Genomic DNA, 27846 nt, shown 5'->3' with positions numbered 1-27846 from the left:
TCCTGAAGACCTGGGGATATTAGTACGTGCAGAGATGTACTCATTTTTTCTTTTTTATTGTGGCAAATACACATACAAAATTTATGATTTTACCTGTTTTTAAGTGACAAATTCGGTGGCATTAAATATATTCACATCGTTGTGCAGCTGTCACCACTACCATTCCTTAAATTTCTTTTTTAGTGAATGAAAGATTTTTTTTTTTTTTTCGGTACGCGGGCCTCTCACTGTTGTGGCCCCTCCCGTTGCGGAGCACAGGCTCCGGACGTGCAGGCTCAGCGGCCATGGCTCACGGGCCCAGCCGCTCCGCGGCATGTGGGATCTTCCCGGACCGGGGCACAAACCCGCGTCCCCTGCATCGGCAGGCGGACTCCCAACCACTGCGCCACCAGGGAAGCCCCGGAAGATTCTTTACATTCAATAGTGCTTTACAATTTTCAAAAGTCTCACACAGATGATTTCACATAATCCCATAACAAACCGTTTATTTTCATTCTTTTTGAAAGAGGTTAAACCCCGCTAAAGTATGCCCAGCTCGCATCACCCCATCTGCTCCTTTAGGTTCCTGGCAACTGTGGGCATTGACTAAAAGGGTTATTAACACTTCCTTTCACCCAGAGGTCCCTCCGGGCTGCATCCTCCTTGCCCAGACCTCAGGCAGCGGGTCCACAAGAACCTGCAGGCATCACCACCCCACTAAACCATCTTAACAGGTAATTAGTGGCTTCATACAAATTGTTATTCATTTACTCGAAAGACTGTTAACAGTTTCTTCCAGGCTGCTCTGTTCTATTGTGTAAAATACATGTTTGGGACCTTTAAAATGTGTGTTATTTACCTGATAGAATTCAATGTCTTCTCTGGAGCCATTAAGTTTTGTGGTGGAAATTAGTACTCACGGGGACTTTTTTTTTTTAATAAATTTATTTATTTTATTTATTTATTTTTGGCTGCGTTGGGTCTTCACTGTGGTGAGCGGGCTTCTCATTGTGGTGGCTTCTCTTGTTGCAGAGTACGGGCTCTAGGAGCGTGGGCTTCAATAGTTGTGGCTCGCTGGCTCTAGAGCACGGGCTCAGCAGTTGTGGCGCACGGGCTTAGTTGCTCCATGGCATGTGGGATCTTCCGGGACCAGGGATCAAACCCATGTCCTCTGCATTGGCAGGCAGATTCTCAATCACTGCGCCACCAGGGAAGCCCAGTACTTAAGGGAACTTTTTAAAAGCTGAGTTTTAGATTCGATAGCCTACGTTTGCTTACGATGCTAATGCAGTCAGCTGGGCTAACAGTCACCGAAGGGCGGTCGGGGACACTTAGGTGGCAGTTAAGAAGAAGCAGTAAGGAGAGTGTGTCCACTTCTGTAAATGTCCATGGGTACCGCTGGCCCCGTTAGAGAAGAGAGCTCACACAGAGGCTCAGTTAGCGTTCTTCTCTCTTAACAGGGCCCCCAAACAGATCTCTACCAGGGATCTCCCATGTTATCTGAGAGTCATTGCTTGCTTTTGAAATAATGATGATTTACTTTGGAAATAATAAGATGAATCCAATTCTTCAGGGATCAGCTGGAAAAGGGTCTGGAAATGACCCAGGATGACTTTTCCAGGCAAGTGAAGTAAGATGCTGACACAGGAGGCACGGGTTGCTGCCTCCTCAGGGGTCGAGGTGAACTTACCCAGGACCCAGAGACCCACAGTTAGGCTTTGATGGGAGAACAGGCTAGATTAGAACCTATTACAAAGTAGGGATGGAACGAGCAATAGTAAGGGATAGTTCTTGGGCTTTGTTGATATTCATTCTTCTATAATGTCAAGGTAAAAACACGCTCCATACTATTAGTTATTCATGGTTTCATAAATTAAGTCCACTCTGTCACATTTTCCTCTCTTTGTTTTTAAGCTTCCTGGCAGGACTTAAAGAGTACCTCATGGAACCTTGATGAGTAGATTTTCTTAGTGATGTAATAGAGTAATTACTATCGTATGGATAGATTAACAAAGCACTTTTTCTAATTATCGCCTCATTTAATCTGTCCATAAACCTAACAAGGAGGACATTATCACCATCCTGTTTATGCAATTGTGAGAGTTCAGACTCAGATGTGTAAATACTTTGCCCAAAGTAAGTTCCAGCCCAAGCTCAAGGATTCAAAATCCCGTGCTTGCTTCATGACGTCTTGTAAAAAAGAGAAGAGATTAGGGAAAGCAGGGCCAGAGGTTTGGCATTTTTTCCCCCTCCTTATCATGGTAGCAGAGATGAGTGGCATAATTTGAATTCTTAGTCTTTCATGTTTGAAAGGCATCGAGTAAGTCATTATTGAGCATCCTTTCTTCTTCTTTTTTTTTTTAGTTGAAGTATAGGTGATTTATAATGTTGTGTTAATTTCTCCTGTACAGCAAAGTGATTCAGTTATACATATACACATGCTTTTTTTTAAAAACATCTTTATTGGAGTATAATTGCTTTACAATTATACAACAGTGTGCTTTACAACGGTGTGTTAGTTTCTGCTTTATAACAAAGTGAATCAGCTATACGTATACATATATCCCCGTATCTCCTCCCTCTTGCGTCTCCCTCCCACCCTCCCTATCCCACCCCTCTAGGTGGTCACAAAGCACCGAGCTGATTTCCCTGTGCTATGCGGCTGCTTCCCACTAGCTATCTATTTTACATTTGGTAGTGTATATATGTCCATGCCACTCTCTCACTTCGTCCCAGCTTACCCTTCCCCCTTCCCATGTCCTCAAGTCCATTCTCCATGTCTGCGTCTTTATTCCTGTCCTGCCCCTAGGTTCTTCAGAACCTTTTTTTTTTTTTTAGATTCCATATATATTACACATGCTTTTTTTATACTCTTTTCCACTATGGTTTATAATAGGATATTGAATATATTTCCCTGTGCTATACGGTAGGACCTTGTTTATCCATCTTATATACAATAGCTTACATCTGAGCAGTCATTCCGTTTACAGTATTACCTAATATTCACGATGAGGCTCCTGTTCTCCCCCCACTGATGAGAACACACATAAACACATAAAGTGAGCAGAGGGCGGAAGCAGGTCTATGTCAGCAATTCCACGAGGTAGTGATGGAACAGGACCGTAGGAGTCAGGGCAGTTGGTTAGTTAAGGTTTCCGTGGAAGATGAGGCTTGATCCCACGTTTGAGGGAAGCCGGGCTCCCCTGCCTCCTGCACTGGGGGGGGGTGTGGAGAGCTGGCTCCCAGACCCCTATCCCTCTGGATACCCACACCCCTGGGGAACGAAGGGCCTGCTGCCCCCTGTTGACCCCCAGCCTTCCCTTGCTCAGGGTGCTCGTTCTGTCTGCGGAGAAAGCCGTTCTTCCCCTTTCCACTCTTTGGTCCCCTGATGCTCCCGTCCTTTACACGTTACTCCAAATGCCCCCTCCCCGCGCCCCTTGCTCTGCTCTGAGAGGGCTTCGGGTCTACCTGCATCCCTCCAGGGACAACGATCTCTTTGTAACTTGATGGGATGGGAGGATGTTACGGAAGCTGCTAAGAGCATCTGCTAGAGGCAGACGGGCCATGCGGCAGCTTACAGCCATAAGACTGTGGGTCGGTTACATGTCTCTGTAAACCCAGATTCACTAGGATTCTAGGGAGGGTGTTTGGAAAATGAAACGAAATAAATGTTCATCTCTTTAAGGCCCTAATATTGAATTCCTCCTTCCTGGCTGAGTGGGTTACCGTGAGGATTAATGATAAGTGATGCAAGTGAAATGCTTGATGGTGCACCTACGCGCCACTGCTGTACTAACCAGGCCCAGGACCACACAAGCACACGTTGACATTTAATGCACGCGGTGATCTGCGCACGTTTCCGCTACCACCCGTAAACTCCTGGAGAGTGGGATGCATGGGTAAAGCATTTTCGTGTCTACCACAGAGACTGATGTAATGCCTTACCCATTGCAGGGGGTCCGTACGATAAATGTGCATCAAATGAAGGAAGAAAAAAAAAGAAACATGAATAACTGGTGGAGATAATATGGGAGAGCATCTTAAATCGTGTCCACAGTGGGAAGCACAGCAATGAGGAGTGGGGAGGGGGACACAGGGAGAAGCCAGTGATCATCTCTGGGCAGGAAACTTCTCTAAGGCATCCTACGGCCATCCTACAGTTCTCTCTGGTTACTGATTTCTGAGAATTTAATTTCACTCGAATTGAATCGCATGGGATGCTTTCAATCTTTTGAAGGGTTTTTTTTTTTTTTTTTTTTTTAAAGTCTCTGACCGTCAAACTCTGCCTCCTGAGATGGTCTGCTGCAATGGCGGACAGCCACAGTTTCAGAAATCTATTTTCTATTTTAAGCCCAAATTTGCCATTGCTTAACCACAAAACATGGGTTCTGATTCACGCATTCATTTGTTCATTGTTTTCTTTCATTCATCAAATAACTTATTGTGTCTCCTAACTGCCAGGAACTGTGCTAGGTGCTAGGGATAAAAAGATAGCTAGGCAAGAAATGTACGGATTATTATAATTACTAGTAGAAACAAAGTATTAGTACAGACTAAGCTATTTGTTACAATATAAAACGTGGCCTGAGCCACCTGCCTCTGACCCCATCCAAGCCTGTTTCCTTGCTGCGTGATGGGGATGAGAGAATTCTACTCCACACGAGTCAGAGGACCTGGAGTCTAGTCCCAGCTCTGCCACTTGCTACCCTGTGACCTGGGGTGAGTCCATCACCTGTCTCAGGCTCAGTTTTCTTATCTGTAAAATGGGTCCTTTCTATCTCATAGGGTTATTGTGGGATCATAAAATGAGATAGCCAACGAGATAGGGCTTCTAAACTCTAAAGCTCTTTTAAAAAGTTTTACCAAAAAAAAAAAAAATTTTACCAAAAAGACTTCATCATCAGAAGCCCCTGCACTGGAGAGACTGGAGACCATTGTGGGTCTCGAAGGTGGGGCTGCTACATGTCCTCCTGCTACCTTGTCATCTTCCAAGCTTGAAATTTGAAACTTTCTTAAAAGTCCCCCAAGCCCCCTTTTTGGACCCTTAGAGAAGAGGCCAACCATTACCAGTGCCTGGCAACTGTGACTTTCTTCTTCAGACTTCAGGGACAGTATGTAAAACGTGACCTGGAAAGACACCCTTCGGTGCTGGTGGCCACGCCCAGCATGTTCTCTCGGCTTGGCTGAAAGTGGTCCACGTGGCGACAGGTCAGGAAGACGAGGCTGAACGCAAAGCCCCCTCCCTGCCATCAGATGCCTACCCTGCCCTCCCCGCTGGTCGTGGGGCCATTCATTTCCAGCCCCGCTTCCAGACACAGGTCACACTCACTTTATTTTACATGATTCCTCACTTACTTAATTTCATTATATTCTCCCTAATGGGAAGAGGAGATGTGACGGGCGAGGTTTATTTGAGGAAGGGCGAAATTGAGGTGAGCAGATGCACGAGGCTAACAAGGGCTTCCTCTCCGCAAAGCCGTGGTCGGGGAGGCCATGAGCAGAGGGATGGCTGCTTCCTACCACTGCCCACCTGCACCAGCCCAGTGCCCGCTGTGCACGCAGGACACGTTCAGTAAAGCCTCGCGGCACAAATGAATAAATCAATGGCAGTTGTTTGGATTCCAGCATAAATGGATCCTGGACCTGAGATACTGCCAGATGGGCAGACAGGTTACAGTCTGGTGATGCATCTCCAAGGCTGTAAAAATGTAGCCGTTTCTGGAGTCATAGGCTGACATTTCAGAAGATGATTATACGTACAAGTTAACCACACGGCCATTTGCACCCTCCCAGGGCCATGGCTTCAACAACTGTTTTCATGTTGGCTTTCTTGCTCGTTCCTTTTTTTGTTTTTCTGTTAAAGTCAAGCACAATTTTTTTTCCTCAGCTTCTCATCTTTCTAGCCGAATGTGATTTATTCATATGAAATTATGCTGCATTTTTATAAAACCCACGTTACTGAAAATGATGCTGGAGGGTTCACAGAAAATATTAATTCCTGATCTGTGGCTATAAAGCATCCCTGCTCGCTCTGCAGCAGTTCTGTCGCTCTGAGACGGATGCAAGCGGTCCAAGGGGATGATTAACTTCTCAGACCTGGCGATTGCCTAGTGTTCCCCTTGCTCTGGATTTCAAGACTGACCTCCGGCTCTTCTGCAGATGCACAGTTGCCCAGCTTGATAAATCACACGAACCCTTTTTTGATCACAGTTATCTACTATTTACTACTCGGGAAGGGAAGTTAATGGTTTTCAGAGGCACTTCACATGCTGCACACATATCCTGCCTTCTCCTCACCGCACTCTGCATATTCTCCACATCACTTGTGATGCGGCAGTGTCGATACCAAAGACTCACCTTTAGAAATGACCCACAAAGCCCATTTATCCCAATTCTTCTCTGCCTCTCTCTACCCCATCTAGTACAATAATATGTACAGAGAACAGACACGTGAGAGGCACATCATAAGGTGTGAATAAGAAGGAGAATGGGAGAGACTGGTTCAAGATGGCGGAGTAGAAGGACGTGCGCTAATTCCCTCTTGCGAGAGCACCGGAATCACAGCTAACTGCTGAACAATCATCGACAGGAAGACACTGGAACTCACCAAAAAAGATACCCCACATCCAAAGACAAAGGAGATGCCGCAATGAGACGGTAGGAGGGGCGCAATCACAATCAAATCAAATCCCATAACTGCTGGGTGGGTGACTCACAGACTGGAGAACACTTATACCACAGAAGTCCACCCACTGGAGTGAAGGTTCTGAGCCCCACGTCAGGCCTCCCAACCTGGGGGTCCAGCAACGGGAGGAGGAATTCCCAGAGAATCAGACTTTGAAGGCTAGTGGGATTCGACTGCAGGACTTCGACAGGACTGAGGGAAACAGAGACTCCACTCCTGGAGGGCACACACAAAGTACTGTGTGCATCGGGACCCAGGGGAAGGAGCAGTGACCCCATAGGAGACTGAACCCGACCTACCTACTAGTGTTGGAGGGTCTCCTGCAGAGGTGGGGGTGGCTGTGTCTCACCGTGAGGACAAGGACACTGGCAGCAGAAGTTCTGGGCAGTACTTCTTGGCATGAGTCCTCCCAGAGTCTGCCATTAGCCCCACCAAAGAGCCAGGGTGGGCTCCAGGTTTGGGTCCTCTCAGGCCAAACAACCAACAGGGAGGGAACCCAGCCCCACCCATCAGCAGACAAGCAGATTAAAGTTTTACAGAGCTCTGCCCACCAGAGCAACACCCAGCTCTACCCACCACCAGTCCCTCCATCAGGAAACTTGCACAAGCCTCTTAGATAGCCTCATCCACCAGAGGGCAGACAGCAGAAGCAAGAAGAACTACAATCCTGCAGCCTATGGAATGAAAAACACGTTCACAGAAAGACAGACATGATGAAAAGGCAGAGGACTATGTACCAGATGAAGGAACAAGATAAAACCCAGAAAAACAACTAAATGAAGTGGAGATAGGCAACCTTCCAGAAAAAGAATTCAGAATAATGATAGTGAAGATGATTCAGGACCTTGGAAAAAGAATGGAGGCAAAGATCGAGAAGATGCAAGAAATGTTTAACAAAGACCTAGAAGAATTAAAGGACAAGTAAACAGAGATGAACAATACAATAACTGAAATGAAAAATACACTGGAAGGAATCAACAGCAGAATAATTGAGGCAGAAGAACGGATAAGTGACCTGGAAGACAGAATGGTGGAATTCACTGCTGCAGAACGGAATAAAGAAGAAAGCATGATAAGAAATGAAGACAGCCTAAGAGAACTCTGGGACAACACTAAACGCAACAACATTCGCATTATAGGGGTCCCAGAAGGAGAAGAGAGAAAGGACCCGAGAAAATATCTGAAGAGATCATAGTTGAAAACATCCTGAACATGGGAAAGGAAATAGCCACCCAAGTCCAGGAAGCACAGAGAGTCCCATACAGGATAAACCCAAGGAGAAACACACCGAGACACATAGTAATCAAATTGGCAAAAATTAAAGACAAAGGAAATTTATTGAAAGCAGCAAGGGAAAATGACAAATAACATACAAGGGAACTCCCATAAGGTTAACAGCTGATTTCTCAGCAGAAACTCTACAAGCCAGAAGGGAGTGGCAGGACATATTTAAAGTGATGAAAGGGAAGAACCTAAAACCAAGATTACTCTACCGGCTAAGGATCTCATTCAGATTCGACAGAGAAATCAAAAGTTCTCTTGTCTTTACAGACAAGCAAAAGCTAAGAGAATTCAGCACCACCAAACCAGCTCTACAACAAATGCTAAAGGAACTTCTCTAAGGGGGAAACACAAGAGAAGAAAAGAACCTACAAAAACAAACCCAAAACAATTAAGAAAATGGTAATAGGAACATACATATCGATAATCACCTTAAATGTGAATGCATTAAATGCTCCAACCAAAAGACACAGCTTGCTGAATGGATACAAAAACAGGACTCATATATATGCTGTCTACAAGAGACCCACTTCAGACCTAGGGACACATACAGACTGGAAGTGAGGGGATGGAAAAAGATATTCCATGCAAATGGAAATCAAAAGAAAGCTGGAGTAGCAATACTCATATCAGATAAAATAGACTTTAAAATAAAGAATGTTACAAGAGACAAGGAAGGACACTACATAATGATCATGGGATCAATCCAAGAAGGAGATATAACAATTATAAATATATATGCACCCAACACAGGAGCACCTCAATACATAAGGCAACTGCTAACAGCTATAAAAGAGGAAATCGACAGTAACACAATAATAGTAGGAAACTTTAACCCCTCCGTTACACCAATGGACAGATCATCCAAACATAAAATTAATAAGGAAACACAAGCTTTAAATGTCACAATACACCAGATAGATTTAATTGATATTTATAGGACATTCCATCCAAAAAGAGCAGATTACACTTTCTTCTCAAGTGCGCATGAAACATTCTCCAGGATAGACCACATCTTGGGTAACAAATCAAGCCTCCGTAAATTTAAGAAAACTGAAATCATATCAAGCATCTTTTCTGACCACAACATTATGAGATTAGAAATAAATTACAGGGAAAAAAATGTAAAAAACACAAACACACGGAGGCTAAACAATACGTTATTAAATAACCAAGAGACCACTGAAGAAATCAAAGAGGAAATCAAAAAATACCTAGAGACAAATGACAACGAAAACACGACAATCCAATACCTACGGGATGCACCAAAAGCAGTTATTAGAGGGAAGTTTATAGCAATACAGGCCTACCTCAAGAGACAACAAACATCTCAAATAAAAAATCTAACCTTACACGTATAGGAACTAGAGAAAGAAGAACAGATAAAACCCAAAGTTAGCAGAAGGACAGAAGTCATAAAGATCAGAGCAGAAATAAATGAAATAGAAACAAAGAAAACAATAGCAAAGATCAATAAAACGAAAAGCTGGTTCATTGAGAAGATAAACAAAATTGATAAACTTCTAGCTAGACTCATCAAGAAAAAGAGAGGACTCAAAGCAATAAAATTAGAAATGAAAAAGGAGAAGTTAACAACAGACACTGCAGAAATACAAAGCATCATAAGAGACTACTACAAGCAACTCTATGCCAATAAAATGGACAACCTGGAAGAAATTGATAAATTCTTAGAAAGGTATAACCTTCCAAGACTGAACCAGGAAAAAATAGAAAATATGAACAGACCAATCGCAAGTAATGAAATTGAAACTGTGATTAAAAATCTTCCAACAAATGAAAGTCCAGGACCAGATGGCTTCACAGGTGAATTCTATCAAACATTTAGAGAAGAGCTAACACCCATCCTTCTCAAACTCTTCCAAAAAACTGCAAAGGAAGGAACACTCCCAAACTCACTCTATGTGCAGAGGAAGGAACACTCCCAAACTCATTCTATGAGGCCACCATCACCCTGATACCAAAACCAGAGAAAGATACTACAAAAAAAGAAAATTACAGACCAATATCACTGATGAATATAGATGCAAAAATCCTCAACAAAATACTAGCAAACAGAAGCCAACAACATATTAAAATGATCATACACCATGATCAAGTGGGATTTATCCCAGGGATGCAAGGATTCTTCAATATACGCAAATCAATCAATGTGATACACCATATTAACAAATTGAAGAATAAGAACCATATGATCATCTAGATAGATGCAGAAACAGTTTTTGACAAAATTCAATACCCATTTATGATAAAAACTCTCCAGAAAGAGGGCATAGAGGGAAACTACCTCAACACAAGAAAGCCCATATATGACAAACCCACAGCAAACATCATTCTCAATGGTGAAAAACTGAAAGCACTTCCTCTCAGATCAGGAACAGACAAGGATGTCCACTCTCACCACTACTATTCAACATAGTTTTGGAAGTCCTAGACATGGCAATCAGAGAAGAAAAAAGAAATAAAAGGAATACAAATTGGAAAAGAAGAAGTAAAACTGTACTGTTTGCAGATGACATGGTAGTATACATAGAGAATCCTAAAGATGCTACCAGAAAACTACTAGAGCTAATCAATGAATTTGGTAAAGTAGCAGGATACAAACTTAATGCACAGAAATCTCTTGCATTCCTATACACTAATGATGAAAAATCTGAAAGAGAAATTAAGGAAACACTCCCATTTACCACTGCAACAAAAAGAATAAAACAAAAAGAATAAAACACCTAGGAATAAAATACCTAGGAATAAACCTACCTAGGGAGACAAAATACCTGTATGCAGAAAACTATAAGACATTGATGAAAGAAATTAAAGATGATACAAACAGATGGAGAGATAAACCATGTTCTTGGATTGGAAGAATCAATATTGTAAAAATGACCATACTACCCAAAGCAATCTACAGATTCAATGCAATCCCTATCAAATTACCAATGGCATTTTTTACAGAACTAGAACAAAAAAGTCTTAAAATTTGTATGGAGACACAAAAGACCCCGAATAGCCAAAGCAGTCTTGAGGGAAAAAAACGGAGCTGGAGGAATCAGACTCCCTGACTTCAGACTATACTACAAAGCTACAGTAATCAAGACAGTATGGTACTGTCACAAAAACAGAAATATAGATCAATGGAACAGGATAGAAAGCCCAGAGATAAACCCACGCACCTACGGTCTACTAATCTATGACAAAGGAGGCAACGATGTACAATGGAGAAAAGACAGCCTCTGCAATAAGTGGTGCTGGGAAAACTGGACAGCTACGTGTAAAAGAATGAAGTTAGAACACTCCCTAACACCATACACAAAAATAAACTCAAAATGGATTAGAGACCTAAATGTAAGACTGGACACTATAAAACTCTTAGAGGAAAGCATAGGAAGAACACTCTTTAACATAAATCACAGCAAGATCATTTTTGATCCACCTCCTAGAGTAATGGAAATAAAAACAAAAGTAAAAAAAAAAGGGACCTAATGAAACTTAAAAGCTTTTGCAAAGCAAAGGAAACTACAAACAAGATAAAAAGACAATCCTCAGAATGGGAGAAAATATTTGCAAACAAATCAACAGACAAAGGATTAATCTCCAAAATATATAAACAGCTCATGCCGTTCAATATTAAAAAAATAAAGAACCCAATCAAAAAATGGGCAGAAGACCTAAATAGACATTTCTCCAAAGAAGACATACAGATGGCCAAGAAGCTCATGAAAAGCTGCTCAACATCACTAATTATTAGAGAAATGCAAATCAAAACTACAATGAGGTATCACCTCACACCGGTTAGAATGGGCATCTTCAGAAAATCTACAAACAACAAATGCTGGAGAGGGTGTGGAGAAAAGGAACCCTCTTGCACTGTTGGTGGGAATGAAACTGATATAGTCACTATGGAGAACAGCATGGAGGTTCCTTAAAAAACTAAAAATAGAATTACCATATGACCCAGCAATCCCACTACTGGGCATACACCCAGAGAAAACCATAATTCAAAAAGACATATGCACCCCAATGTCCACCGAAACACTGTTTACAATAACCACGTCAGGGAAGCAACCTAAATGCCCATCGACAGACGAATGGATAAAGAAGATGTGGTACGTATATACAATGGAATATTACTCAGCCATAAAAAGGGATGAAATTGGTTCATTTGTAGAGACATGCATGAATCTAGAGACTGTCATACAGAGTGAAGTTAAGTCAGAAAGAGAAAAACAAATATCGTATATTAACACATATATGTGGAACCTAGAAAAATGGTACAGATGAACGGGTTTGCAGGGCGGCAATTGAGACACAGATGTGGAGAACAAATGTATGGACACCAAGGGGAGGAAGTGGTGGTGGTGGAGGGTGATGTTGGGATGAACTGGGAGATTGGGATTGACATATATACACTAATATGTATAAAATGGATAACTAATAAGAACCTGCTGTATAAAAAAATTAAATTCAAAAAAAATTACACTGGCAATTTAGAATAAATTAATTTGACAATTGATAAGTCATCTCAAAAGAAAAAAAAGGAATGAAGTACTAGTACATGCCACAACACAGATAAACCTTGAAAACACGCTCAGTGAAAGAAGCCAAACACAAACGAGTGCATTTCGCAGGATTCCATTTACATGAAATACCCCAAAGAGGCAAATTCACAGAGAGAAAGTGGTTTGGCATTTGCCAGCGGAGAGGGCAATGGGGAGTGCAATGAAACAGGACCCTATGGTCCTTCCCCCACCCCCATATCCTCCTGTCTTCTGTCTGCATAAAAACTTTAGCCAAAGAATAAGTTTAATCAGAGAAGTGAGAAAATGTAGAAGAAAGAAAAGCAGTCAAACAGGACAAAACGATAACAGTTTAGTCAGTAAGCAAAGTCAAGGACATTTAGTTCCCTCTCAAGGGCTCTGGAGAATATTCTGAGCCACATCCTGTGAGCTGTCTTACAGGTACTGAAACCCTCACCAGGTGGAAGAAGTTAACTACACGATGACCAGGCTGTAGCCATGACACAGGCTGCCACAATTCCGAGAACTGGCCTCAAGGAAATGGGAACAAACCGACCCGGGAACTGAAGGCTAACTGTACCTAAAACAATCAAGATGGTGCTGGTCAGACCACCGATGACCAATTTCTCGATGACGGCCAGAGCTGACTGTGCCGTTTCTGCGTGTAGCCCGCTCCCTCTGCCTATGAAAGCTCTGGCCCGCTGGTTGTCAGGGGGAGCGAGTCGGCCTTTGGACACGAGTCTGCATCTCCCCCCAGTTGCCAGCATCCATAATAAAGTAAACTTTACTTTCCACCAAAAAAAAAAAAAAAAAGAAGGCGTATGCTCCTCTGCAAAGGGAGGTTCTCTTGTAATTGACTGGTTTACCTTGCTGAGAATTTTGTCACCTCTTCCTGCCCTGGTGTCTTGTTTTTTCGTTATTTGGGGCACTGGCAGGTCTCTGGTAGGCCAGCTGCCTCTCGATGGCATAAAACAGATGGATAAAAAGTTCTACAGGCAGCAGTAGAAAAGAACAAAACCCAAGCCCCCATCCCACCTTCACACACCCTTCCCATTGCTGCAGGTGGCACGGGTTAGTTGGGCCAAAGCCCACATCTGCCTCGCTGTCGTGATCCTGTTTGGATCTGTGGAGTGTTTGGGCTATTTCGGCTGAACCATCACCTAAGCCCATCGCTCAAACTCAAAGAAGGCAAAAGGTTCTCTATGGGAGTGACCACAGATGCTTTTTAAATTTTAGTAATGGCAATATCAGAGTTTTAATTGATCAAGGTTGTGTATTGACTACTGAGGACTCACTGAACTTTAAACCATTACAATCGCCAACTGTCAGATGCTAGACTTCTGCTAGAATGCCCCTGGAAACCAGGAAGCTGGAGCAATGAAAAGATAGACAAGACTGACCTTCAGAAGATGTCTGGATATCCTCTACCCTCTGACACCCCACGGGGATGAGATTTCTATCTGCCCTCATAGAGGGAAACGACACCCCTTTTCCCTATATCTAGTCCCATTAGGCCAGGTCCCCAAGCCTCGAAGGTCGGCTTTCTTACGGGGAAGCAGAGGACAACTGGCTTCCTACAGTGTAAACTCACATCGCCCCTACAATCCCAGTCAAGCGAATCCCATTTCATCATCAAGTTGTACATCTTGAGACAAAACAGCTCTCCTCCTGGATCACACGTCCTGTGTTCACCAGGTACTTAGGCAGTTATAAGGTTAAATGGAAGTGACATGGGCCCAGAGAGGAGCAAACCAGTGGGATACCTCAGTGTCACATGGTAGCCTGACTCAAGCCAGCATGGGCTTTCTGTCCAACTCCAGAATCGCAGAACTCAGGAAGCAGCTTTGAAGGCCTGAAAAGTGCTCTTTCTTTTTCCCGGAGAGAAACAAAACTGCTGCCTAATCATTATGGAATTTTAAATCAAGAGGTGAAAACGGGCTGAAAAAAGAGTTTAGGAAACCAGTAGAGTCTGCGTTAATGAATGTATGATAGATCACCACCAGACTGTAAGTAGACAGAGATACTGGGGTTAGATCTCTACCTTGGGAAGGGCACAACCTGGAGGGGAATTTCTACTCAATTCCCTTCCCAACTTGAGGTCGTTCTTGGGACAGACAGAATTTTAGGCAAGTCATATGGTGGCTGGACCCAAAGCCGCATCCCTCATTTTCTAGAAAAGACTAGTTTATTCAACAGAATAGGTAATGTGATAGAAAATGACATCTGTCATGTGTTAAGTGAGCGTTCTCTAATTGAAGAAACTAGAAAACATGAATCCAATTAATTCAGTAGGTGTTACAAGTCCTTATTTTGAAGAAGGGTTTTTAATTGTATCGCCCAACAATTACAGAGACTTCTCACTCATGGAAATACACAAGTGGTCCTGAATTAATGGAAAACATAAAACAGGAAAAGCACAGAGAAGTAGCTTTACACAACTGCATTGCTAGAATAGTAGGCAAAGTCAGCCCATTACTTTGAAAGGCGCTGAGTTCCTCCCATTGTGAACAGAAAAACTGTTAAGATTTAGAGGGAAATGCTCAGTTACGTTTGAAGACAGGGAAATTCGTTAGAAGAGCAGGGACAATGGGAACCTCTGTTTTTCTGCTTCTAGGGAATGAACTTTTTTTTTCCTCACAGTATCTGCACTAAGTGGTTACATAAGAACAAGGGCTAAGATACTAACTTACTAGTCAATTAATTATTGGGCTTCAGGAGGGGTTTTTGAGAGAAGATCAGAAAATGTCAAAGGTAATAGCATTGCTCATCATGAAAATCTATGCACATTTTCTACCCAGGACAAAGTCCTGTATCTTTTGGGGAGAAGCCTTAGAATATACCGGTCCTAGTTTCTGATGACTTGTCTTTGTACCTACAATCATGTCTTCAGTGGGAGTCCATGTTTTTAAAAATGGTTCTTGATTCATTCTACCAAAGTCTATAAAGATATTTTGTGTCTAGATATGTAGCATTATTGAAATGTAATTTATATACCATAAAGCTCACCCATTTAAAGCATGCAATTCAGTTGTTTTTAGTATATTTACTGGGTTGTGAAGTCTTCACCATAATCTAATTTTACACCATTTTTACCACCCCAAAAAGAAACCTCGTCACCACTGGCAGTGGCATAATATTGTCAACTGAGGGCTTTCTCTTGCTTCTCAATGCATTTTGTTGAAGGAATCACTGAAGAAGAAAAGTCAAAGGGAAAAAAGAAATATGTAGAGGAAAAGAATTAATGTGTCAGATTTTAAGTGTGTTGTGATCCGGAGTCTCTCTTCTTTCTACCAACAGACTCAGAAGCAGTACAGTTATCAGCTTGTGCGAGAATCCCAGAAGCAACCCCAGAAGATCACGTGGCAGCCACTCTTAGAGCCCACAGGCTTGTGTGGTTGTCATGGGGAAGGCTTTTCAATTGAAATCAAAACACTTGGGCTCAGGCTGCCACCATCGAGAAAACGCTTTTCATCCATGAGCACAGATAATTCGCCTAAGTGACAGGTTTCACCTTGGAGAAGCACTGAACTGAGCTGGTTTACATAGTCAATTATTGCTCATTCCACAGAAGAGAGCTGGGAAGGAAGGGAGGGGGGCGGTGGTAGCTAGACAATGCCGAGATGCCTGCCAGCCCGCTGAGGGGAACAGCTCCTCCGGCTGTTTCCAGCCCTGTGAGAACCTCACTTGTGGAGAGAAAACAAAGCTTCATCTTTACCTCCTGATGGTTCTTTAAAACACACACACACACACACACACACACACACACACACACACACACACACACACTTTGGCAAATGAGAAATCAAAGACCAACCCAAACCAAGAGATGGTCTGCTCTATTCTAGAAAGTAACTTTATATATGCCCATTCAAATACTTCCAAACAGTCTTATAGGCAAAGGAAGATGTGAAATACAGCTGGAGTATGTTTACTGATTAACTTTACATATCTCATTCAATAACACAAGTTAGGAAAAACAAGCCAGAGCAAGGAGTCAAAAGTCAGGCACGCACAGCACCATGAATTGGGTTCCGCGCATAAAGTAAAGTTCGAGAGAGAATCGCATCAGAAGACAGACAGCTCTCGGGGAAATGATGTGGAAGAGAAGTCTGAAGACAACACCCCAGAATAAATGAAGTACTTATTGTTGAAAAATGAGCTCAGATCTCAACCAATTCCAAAGTTCAGAATTTACTGCACCATTCAGGACTTTCCCTCCAAGTTTCCTGTCTCCTGTTTCATTGTACAACAAGGGATTCTTCATACTTTCTATGAAATACAACAAGGCGATTTTTGCAGTAATAAACTCCACACATGCATGACAAATTGAAGCATGCAAAATGTTTAACATCCCAGTTCACAGACACTTTAGGGACAAAATCCGATTATGAATTATATGCCACAGTAAATAGGGCTCAATGTTTCATAAAGTAATTTATAGTTCATAAAAATGACAAAATGTACCTGTCAGACAGAGCGTGGAGAGCCGTTCTCTGGGCTGCCTGCTGGAAGAAAGGGCAGAGATGTTTATTTAATATGCTGACTTTAAAATTATGTGCTCAATCAATACTTAAAAAGAAACTCTGTGTCACCCACACTTCTGACAGGTGGCCAAATATGAAACTACTAATAACACAGTAGAGAATCCTCTCGTGTTAGGAAACGAATATTTCTGAAGAGTTAAGGGAAGCCCCCATGGGTCACACTTGCCACCAGGGGGTGAGCTTGAGGAGACTGGACATACTGCACAGGTGAGGCTGGACAGGTCTCAGGAGACGTGGTACTGATCAGAGCTGTTTCACTTTTACTTCCGGAATTCCCTTTTACCATTTGCTTTATTCTACTTTCCTGTAAGGAAAAGATCTGTCTTGGTTCCTTTGCAGCTTCTTTTCCTACGCAGCTATAATTCTGGACCTGGTTTTCAGATTTATTGATAAAAGCATCACAATTGGATATTGGAACATTGACTCGCTATGTGATGATATTAGGAGATTGCTGCTATGTTTTAGACACAGGAACATAACTGTGGCAATGTTTTTATAAAGAGTCTTTTAGAGATTCATACTGAAATACTTATGAATATAATTACACGATGCTGGGGTTTAAAATAATACAATTGGAGGGAAGAGAGAGTAGGTAGGCATAGAAATGAAATGAGATGGCCTTGGGTTGATAACTGTTGAAGCTAGGTGACAAGAACACAGGAGGAATGGTATAGTATTCTGGGAATTAGTGTGTGTTTGAAATTTTCCATACTATAAAAATTAAAAGAAGAAAGGAAATAAGAAGGCCTCCACTGCTCCCTCAGATTCTCCAAGTTTTGCACTCACTTTCCTTTCGTCGTCTGTCCTATTTTTTTGTCTGTTTGCCTTATGCCGCCAAGCACTCTGAATCTACGGAAGGCAGAAAAAGACTTCTCTGACCGAGAAGTCACAATTGGGAGGGGATCAAGGCACGGCCTCGAAGACCAAGGCCTCCTCAGGATGCACGTAGGAAACAAGGAGCGTTCAGAGTCAGTCTTCACCTCGTACATGACATATGTCAAATTTACTGTTTACCAGGGATACCAGTGTTTCCCACGCTATTCCTCATTGCAGGTGGGTGGCAGACAAAATAGAATCTTCAGATTAGAAAAAACGACACATCAGAACCATTATCTCTATTACAGAAAAGAAATATACCCTTGGCGACGGTTGCATATCCTTGGATCACGCAGTCAGACCAACACTTACTGAATTCCTACTACATGAAGATGATTGCTCTGGGGTTTCAGAGGGGAAAAAAGCCAAAGCAGAAGTGGTCACTGTCCTGGACAAGCTGAGTCCCCAGGGAGGGAGTCAGAAGAGAGGTCCAGGGATGACTGGCAGACAGTTATGAAGTAACATGCAAATAAACAGATGAAGATAGGACAGAGCTACGAAGGGGCAGACGTGAGTGGTGACTAATGGCTGGTGGACCTACAGCTCCTCAAACAGGGTGTGGAGCTGTTAGCAGGTGCTCTGGAAATATCTGCAGAGTAAACATCAACGAACGAATCACTTAGGGGACCCTTCCCACTGAAATGTGGTCAGGCGAGAAGAGGCACTGGTGGTCCTGGACTAGACGGCGGAGGAAGGGCCTGTCCAAGCCCCTGGCAGTGGTTCTCACCTGGGCTACCCTCCCCCCAACCCCCGGAGCATCTGGAATTGAGTGTGTTTCTGCGTGTCACACTCACGAGGGGATCACTACTGGCGTTTAGTGCCTGGCCCCAGGGATGCTAACACTTTTCAAACGTCGGCAGGGTCCCCTTGTACAATCAGGAACTGTCCCCTTCAAATAACAAGGGTGTCTCTGTGGAGATGCTGCAGCAAAGTAGCGATGAAAGGCAGATCTGAAAGACAGAACCCAGGGGACATGAGCTCCTGGGCCTGGCACCAGGATTGGAAAATAAATTAGTAAGAGAAACTTAGATAATTCCACAAGGGACGCAACCACAGTGAGTTAGGAAAAAGCATAAAATCTGTTCAACAGGGAATTGAGAGTCTTACATTCTGGGACAGCTTCTGCCTTACATTTATATTATGGACCTGGAGTCTGGTCCTCGACCCAGGTCTCAGTTTCCAAACTACCCTTTCCTTCTCCAAATGGAGGCTGAGGGAGCCAGTCAAGGTCTAGGCTACTGTGGACAATCCAAGGGGCAGGGGTCCCCTCCTTCTTGCCTGGATTCCAGGGAACGACAGCCCAAGTGACCTGGCATTGAACGAACATGATTCGTTCAAGATAGAGAAGAAGAACTACAGCGCTTTCTCTTTGCGGGGACACCTGAGGGGGTCGAATGTGGCAGGCGGAAGAGGTGAGAAGCCAAGGAAGGCCTGGACAGCACTCCCTGCCCTCTCCTCTCTCTCCTTTGTCTGTGCTCTCCCGAGGGCCACCCCAGGAGCAGGTTCACGAAAAGCACCCGGCAGGTGACAGGCAGCTGTCATTGTTCCCAGGTTCATCTCCTAAAGCGTTCTCCCTCACACAGCAAGATCGCTTTCCACTTTCGGCAGTTATCCTTGAAAAGAACTTCACTCTCTAGTAAATACACAATGTGTTTGGCTAAATATACAAAAAGTGTTTGGAACTCCCCGAAGGAAAGATGGCAGGTATTATCAGCACAGCCTCTCATCATCTCAGCAGGAGGCACTGGAGACAGACTCCTCCCGGAATAACAAAAATCACGAGATGTGACTAAAAGGTCAATAGGAATCTCTCACATGGCATCTGAATTTTCGTCCAGCCCTGGATGTCAATTTTTTTTAAGTCTATTGATTCTCTTCTCTCCTGCCTGCAAATACTTCCCGCTGACTTTTGTGATAAGGAAACACAGTGCTTGTTGATGTGCAGTCTATAAGAAGATGATTTAAGAAGCAAAAGCAAAGCAAAACAAACCCCAAACAAGAAACTCAGATGCCCGACCATCACTAGAATGCCTGCGAATTGACGCATCCCAGGTGGTGGTACCTGCTGAGAATAACTCCCTAGGACTGACATCGGTGAGTCCTCTAATGTAAGCTGAGTTGGAAGCTGGGAACAGTCCTCTAATGTAAGCTGAGTTGGAAGCTTTCCTTTAGCCGATGGACACGATGCTGGGACCAAAAGGGCCTTCTGGGCTGAGACATCATGCATGTCTTTCTGTGACCCTCACCCTTCAATCTGCCACACGACTGCCTGCACTACTATTTTTAATGCCTGCTTTTGATTGTTCTATTTAATTTGTTGTTATTCTACATCATTCAGAACTTTACAGAGGAGGACTCATCACCCATCAAAAAGGAGATGAGACTATATTAAATGCTTTAAATAACTCCTTGAGGGAAAAAAAAACAAACTTAACGGCATTAAAATTGTATGTTATATACCAAAGCAAAGACCACCACCACCACCTTTTTCTTACTGCCTCCTCTCTTAAAATAAACTTTGGCTGTTGCACACTATTTTATTTTACTGTTGGAAAATAATAAAATAAACACTGGAATGAAATAGCAGAGAAAAAAATTACTTAGGTGACTCATGATTGAAACCTGAAAAACTACTCGTAGAAAACTAGATGAATTTCCCAATTTCCTTCTTTCAAGACTTGTATGTTAGAGCAACCATATTTCTCTTTCTAAATCATCGTCTCCTCTTGTGACTTTTTTATTCAGTTCTCAGCAAAACAGATTGAAGCCTTAAGACAATGCGTCACTGATCCTTCCTGAGTTCATTACTCATTCATGAATGACTCTGAAGGGTAAGTCTGTGAGACAAAACAAGTTCTCTGCCAGAAATAATTATTTTCCAGGTTCTCTTTGAGAGATGACATCTTTTCTCTGTCTTTATCACAGCAAGCTGGGCGCTTGGGAACCTAATCAGTAGACTTGCAGGTTTCAACATACGCTAAATGAATTACCAGTCACAATCTGTTATTGAGGGGAAATCAAAGAGGAAGTTAAGTGCCCTTACTGTAACTGGGTCGAGCGTAGAACAAGTTCATGGATATTGGAGGGGGAGAAAGCAAAGGGAAGAGGCTAGAATTCAGAGGGGTCTTAGCATAATCCAGTTTCTTTCTTACTTGATAGAAACAGAAATACCACGTGGACAGCTCCATAAAGCCAACTGCTGTACCTATCAAGTGCAGGGCCTGGGCTCTGCTTGGGTGACAGTCAAAGCGGACAAAGCTTTTGCCACATTGTACTTGGAGTCTACAAAAAGTTAAACACACACAAGCATTCTAGATCCTGGATCTAGACAAGGGCTATGACCAAAGAGGACAGAATGTGAAGGGACCTCATTTGGAATGAGTGCTCAAGGAAGGTTCACTAAGGAAGGGATAACAAAGCTGCCACAAGGAGGGCAAAGAAGAGTTACTGAATGAGAGAAGTAGGAATGGGGAAGGAAGGAAGGGAAAAGTGTTCGGGAGCAGAGGCCCAAGGCAGGCCTAGATCTCTGGTCAGTGGAGGAACTACAGGAAGGTTGCTGTCAGGGAGGTCAGTGAGTGGTGTGGACAGTGGCAGGTCCCAAGGGCTTCGGAGGTCAAGTTAAGGATTTTGGACATTATCCACAGCAATAAGAAGTCACTGAAACGTTTACATGAGGGGAAGCTGGGTGAAGGATATATGGCAGCAGTCCCCAACCTTTTTGACACCAGGGACTGGTTTCATGGAAGACAACTTTTCCAAGGACCGGGGGCAGGGGGGATGGTTCAGGAGGTAATATGAGCAATGGGCAGTGATGGGCAGCGATGGGCAGTGGCAGATGAAGCTTTGCTCGCTTGCCCACCACTCACCTCCTGCTGTGTGGCCTGGTTCATAACAGGCCGTGGACCCCTGATATATGGGACCTGCCTGTACGTTCTTTGCAACTTCCGGTGAATCTATGTAATTAAAAAAAAAGGGCTTCCCTGGTGGCGCAGTGGTTGAGAGTCCGCCTGCTGATGCAGGGGACATGGGTTCATGCCCCGGTCCGGGAAGATCCCACATGCCGTGGATTGGCTGGGCCCGTGAGCCATGGCTGCTGAGCCTGCGAGTCTGGAGCCTGTGTTCCGCAACGGGAGAGGCCACAACAGTGAGAGGCCCGCGTACCGCAAAAAAAAAAAAAAAAAAAAAAAAAGAGTAGGCAGTGAGGCAATGACCCACACTTTTATTTTATTTATTTATTTATTCATTCATTCATTTATTTATGGCTACACTGGGTCCTCCTTGCTGCGCGTGGGCTTTAGTTGCGGCGAGCAGGGGCTACTCTTTATTGCGGTTCACGGGCTTCTCTTGTTGTAGAGCATGGGCTCTAGGTATGCGGGTTTCAGTAGTTGTAGCACGGGGGCTCAGCAGTTGTGGCTCTTGGGTTCTAGAGCGCAGGCTCTGCAGCTGTGGTGCACGGGCCCACCTGCTCCACGGCATGTGGGATCCTCCCAGACCAGGGCTTGAACCCGTGTCCCCTGCACTGGCAGGTGGATTCTTAACCACTGTGCCACCAGGGAAGCCTCAACTTACACTTTTCAAATTCCCTTCTGGCCTTTGTGTGTTGAATGGATTGGGGCAGGAAGGGGCAAAGTTGAAGGTCATCTGCAGTGATCCAGGAGAGAGAAGGGCACGGTAGCGGTGGAGGTGGAGAAAGTTCATGCTACATTTTGGAGGTAGGGTTGAGGGAACTGGTGATTGATTGAACGTGGGAAGTAGGGGAGGCGTCAGGAATGAGTCCCAGGTTCCTGGTTTGAGCACCTTGTACAGACCGAGAGTCACTGATGGGCAAGACGGGTGCAGGAGCAGGACAAAGGCAGAGCTTAGGTTTGGGTGTAAAAAACTCTACTTTGAAAAGACACATACACCTCAGTGTTCACAGGTGCACTATTTACAACAGCCAAGACATGGAAACAACCTAAGTGGCCATCAACAGATGAATGGATAGAGAAGATGTGGTGTGTATTTACAATGGAATACTACTCAGCCATAAAAAGAGAAGAATTTTGCCATTGGCAGCAACATGGATGGACCTGGAGGGCACTATGCTTAGCGAAGTAAGTCAGACAGGGAAAGACAAATACTGTATGATCTCACTTATATGTGGGATCTAAAAAATACAAGAAACTAGTGAATATAACAAAAAAGAAACAGACTCAGATATAGAACAACTAGTGGTTACCAGTGGCGGGGGGGGGGCGCATTACAGGGGTGGGGAAGTGCGAGGTACAAAGTACTGGGTATAAGATAGGCTCAAGGATGTATTGTATAACATGGGAGGAATATAGCCAATATTGTGTAATAACTGTAAATGGAAAGTAACCTTGAAAAATTGTATTTCCAAAATGCTATGCTCTCTCCCCCGTCTCCCAAAAAAGTTTGGGTGTGTGAAGTTCAAGTTGTTTATGGGAAGTCAAGTGCGGATGTTAAACAGACGGTTGGATTTGAGATTAAAGCTGCTAAATGATAATTAAGTACACAACGTCCATATGTTTTTGACAAATGACAGTCATAAGAAGACAGATGGCTTGATTTTCTGGATCTACATTTTGCTATTGTTCTAAGAGAAGAAGATCCAGGAGACAGCTGGTTAGAACACATCTTTGTTTCCGCACTCCATGTGGGATTGACCTCCATCTCTGCTACACACAGTATCAGGTTTATGACACTGACAGTCAAGGAGGTATCACTGCAGCAGTGATTGTAATCACATTGTTTCACCTGTGTTAGGACACTGTCTCCACGTTTAATTACCTGAATAAATACTATCACAGCTTATCTTACTTCATTTGTGTTTTGCTGTTATTGGAAGAAGGCTGTGAAATTTATAGGGACACACCTGTCTTTCTAGGAATTCTGGCTGGTGAGGCCTTACTTTTTTCTTGTCATTCTTCTTCAAGTTAAGACTTGTTATTTATTAACTTATTTCCCTGTTTAATTTCCTTCTACCTCTATTAGCATATTTTATGTTTCGTTAACTTTTATGTTGTTGTTTTTCATTTTGGTCCCCGTTGATGAGCATTTTTATGTTGTGAACATCCATTTGGTGCTTTACAACCCATTTAGGAACATTTGTAAGACAAAGGAAAGACTCTATTTCTGGTCTTTTTTTTTTTTTTCCCCTCAGTCATGAGTACTTTGCATTTTCGGATTCCTAGAAATGCTGTCTAGGAAGCATTTTGTTCAGTGGACTTTGACCTTATCCAGTACTCTACAGGGGTCAGGCAGAGTCAGGGAGGACAATATAATTTATCATCCAAATAAGAATAGTTCTATCCAAATAAGAACAGTTCTGAGAGTGAAAGGGGATGCTAACCCAGTGGGAGTCAGGGACAAGGGGAGAAAACCCTGCTTTTTTGGGGCACAATGTATGGTCAGTTCTAATAAAGATGACTCTACAAATATAAACAAGATCAGGATTAGAGGACAGAAATTCAGGGGCTGAGGAACCTGCCAATAATGAAAGCAAACAGCTGAACGGGGGTCAGCGGTGGACAAATCACTGCGACTCTTGGTGTCTCTTTAAATCAAGCCAGTGCTTCTCCTGTTCTCGCTCCAGTTCGTCCTCTTTCTCTTTTGAGTCTGCCTACAACCCAAGGTCCTTCTCATGAAGCTTGCCTCGACCGCTCAAGCTCTTGTTGACCCTCTGCTCTCAGAGCTCCTGGTCTAGAACATGGCTTAGCGCTGGGTTCTCTTCTTTCCTGGGGAGCTTGCCATCTGCTTCACGGAAATTTTAGTCTTGGCTAAAAATTCAAGTTCCTTGAAGATCACTGAAGGCGGAGATCCCAGCTCATCCTCCCTCCGCCGGAAAGAGCTTCCTGCTGACGGACAGCACCTGCCGTGTGATTCGCCAGTAGGACATGAGTAGGTAACTTCCGGTGATAACAAATGTTACTCTCTGCCATGGCTCCAATTTCAGAGCTTTGTTGAAATACATTTTTCCCCCTTAGCTGTATATTCTTTCTCTATTTTACTATCTTGAAAAACTAGGGTACACATTTCTCTTTAGAGAAATTTTGACTGGTTGTTTTATTTTAACTGTGTGGCTTAGATTTGCACGTGTCTACCAGAAATTTGATAAAGACAATAACAGACATTTATTAGTACCTAGTATATCCTATGGGAAGTGCTGATTAAGGTCGATGACACCAGATGGTTTGCTGGATAATGTTATCTCATAATTCGGATTCCGGTTCCAATTGACTGATTTGGGGGCATTATTTGAGGTTGGGGGCTGCCCAAATTTGGCAACTCAAATCTCCTGAGAGGGATTATTAAAGGAGGCGCTCTTGTCTTCACTGGGCATTTCCAGGACATTTTATTCTAGAGATAACACTATGAATAATTGGTGACATCTACCACGTGGTCCCTTCTGCTTCCAGGCCCTGGAGGCTTTTGCCATCAAAACAGAAAACTCGGGGGGCAGCCGCTACGAGCTAGGAGAAAGAAGGGAAGGTGTGGGGATGGTGTGAGTACATGCCCCGGGGGCTGTCCCTCACCCACAGTGATTGATGTCAGAGTCCTCCCAGCAGGCCAGGGTCCCACTGAGGGTATGGACGGTATCAGGCACCCTGAGTGATGGGCCATACTGACTGCCATGTGGGCAACATTATGGGTCAGAGGATCCCAGTGGATTCCTGGAGGATGTCTGTGCACCAGGGGTAGCTGGTGTGGAGGTGGTAAGAGGTCAGTCTGAAGTGGGCGGGTGGTGGTAGGAAGATCCATGGCTGTGCATGAGGTTATAAGTGTGGGTGCTGGGAGGGAGAAGTGAGCTGGGTGACATTCAGCCCCAGTATAGGTCCTGGGGAGCAACTTGTGCATCAAGAGCTGTGGCATCACTGTCCCATGGCAAGTAGCTTCTTCTACCTGGTCATCTGGACATTTACCCCATAAAGGACTGGACTTAGGGAGGCTAGACACCAGCTCCTTGAGAATAGGAAGTGGGTACCAGTTACATGACTGAACAATGTTTGGTACAAGGTCCAACCAATAGCACAAGGCACGTAAATGCTTGACGAATATAATGTCACTAGGTGACCAAGCCATAATGGTGCCCCTCCTGAATCCCTGAGGTATAACGGATTAGCTTTTATCTCATTCATTCATTCAATTTGGTCTCATTCCAAAAACGATTTGTGTCAGAGGATGGGACAACCGGGCTTTAGTCTTTAACAGATTCTAAAGTTTATTCGAGCTTCTGTTAGTACAATTACAAATTTTTTTTTAATTATTATTTTTAAAGAAATGAACAAGGCAGTCTTTTGCTTTTAAACAGGCATCACCCTTCAGCTGCCAATTACCCTTTTAGATGAGAGAATCTGACAAACCTTTGCTGAACTATTATTTTGTTCAAAATCAAAATGGCACTCTCTATGTACCTGCTTCCTTGTAAGAAATTCACTTCTTTCCTTGTGGCATTTTTCAGTAAAAGCTTCTATCCAGGTACTATACAAGGGACTGTTTTACTCTATGTGACCCCTGCTGGGCAGGTGGTAAATTATTAATCTTTCTTCTCTCTCTGCCTCCTTACTCTCTCCCCTAGATTACCAGCTCACCATTCTCACTTCCTCCTCTGACTTCTAGATCTATTCTTCTATCATTAGCTCCTTGCCTTTGCTTAGATAAATCAGTTTTCTGGCTTCTTCCTGTACTCCTCTCCTTTTATTACCTAAATAAGCCTAAAAAAAGTTCCAGCAATGTAAATAAAGAACATTTCTGGGGAGAAGGGGAAGGGGTGGGGGGGAGATGTTAAGATGTACAGTTTAATGGTTTTACACTAATATCTATTTATAGTAATATAAATTCTTTTTTAAATTGAAATATAGGTGATTTACAACATTGTGTTAGTTTCAGGTGTACAGCGAAGTGATTCAGCCATATATGTATATATAAATATATACACACATATGTATATGTATTTTTTTCAGATTCCTTTTCATTATAGGTTATTACAAGATATTGAATATAGTTCCCTGTGCTATACAGTATATCCTTGTTGTTCATCTATTTAATTTTATTTTTTTAAAATTTATTTATTTTATTTTTGGCTGTGTTGGGTCTTCGTTGCTGCGCGCGGGCTTTCTCTAGTTGCGGCGAGTGGGGGCTACTCTTCGTTGCAGTGTGCGGGCTTCTCACTGTGGTGGCTTCACTTGTTGCGGAGCATGGGCTCTAGGCATGCGGACTTCACTAGTTGTGGCTCGTGGGTTCTAGAGCACAGGCTCAGTAGTTGTGGCACGTGGGCTTAGTTGCTCCGCAGCATGTGGGATCTTCCTGGACCAGGGCTCGAACCCGTGTCCCCTGCATTGGCAGGTGGATTCTTAACCACTGTGCTACCAGGGGAGTCAATCTATTTTACATATAGTGGTGACTATCTGTTAATCCCATACTAGTAATTTCTCTTTCCCCCCTTACTCTTTGGTAACCACAGGATTGTTTTCTATGTTTGTGAGTCTGTTTCTGTCTTGTAAATAACTTATTTGTATTATTTTTTAGATTCCACATATAAAAGATATCATATAATATTTGTCTTTGTCTGACTTACTTCACTCAGTATGATAATCTCTAGGTCCATTCATGTTGCTGCAAATGGCGTTATTTCAGTCATTTTTATGTCTGAGTAGTATTCCATTGTATATATGTACCACATCGTCTTTATCCATTCATCTACTGATGGACACTTAGGTGGCTTCCATATCTTGGCTGTTGTAAATAGTGCTGCTATGAACATTGGGGAGAATATATCTTTTCGAATTAGAGTTTTCATCTTTTCCAGATATATGTTCAGGAGTGGGATTGCTGGATATATGGTAACGCTATTTTTAGTTTTTTAAAGAACCTCCATATTGTTCTCCATAGTGCCTACACCAATTTACATTCCCACCAACAGTGTAGGACGGTTCCCTTTTCTCCACAC

General features: G+C 43.2%; 1 protein-coding gene across 1 annotated transcript in view; it reads right to left on the bottom strand.

Annotated features, from left to right (window-relative positions):
- Positions 1-27846, bottom strand: part of AFF3 (ALF transcription elongation factor 3) — a 560353-nt gene that overhangs the window by 81597 nt on the left and 450910 nt on the right. Inside the window, exon 13 of the mRNA XM_067704167.1 lies at positions 16942-16982. Coding sequence (XP_067560268.1) covers positions 16942-16982 — 41 coding nt within the window. The remainder of the gene's footprint in view (positions 1-16941; positions 16983-27846) is intronic.

The sequence above is a fragment of the Pseudorca crassidens genome, chromosome 14, assembly GCF_039906515.1.
Source record: "Pseudorca crassidens isolate mPseCra1 chromosome 14, mPseCra1.hap1, whole genome shotgun sequence".
NCBI classification, from domain to species: Eukaryota; Metazoa; Chordata; class Mammalia; order Artiodactyla; family Delphinidae; genus Pseudorca; species Pseudorca crassidens.
Note: the sequence above shows the minus strand (reverse complement) of the source record. Positions and strands in the feature narration are given on the sequence as shown.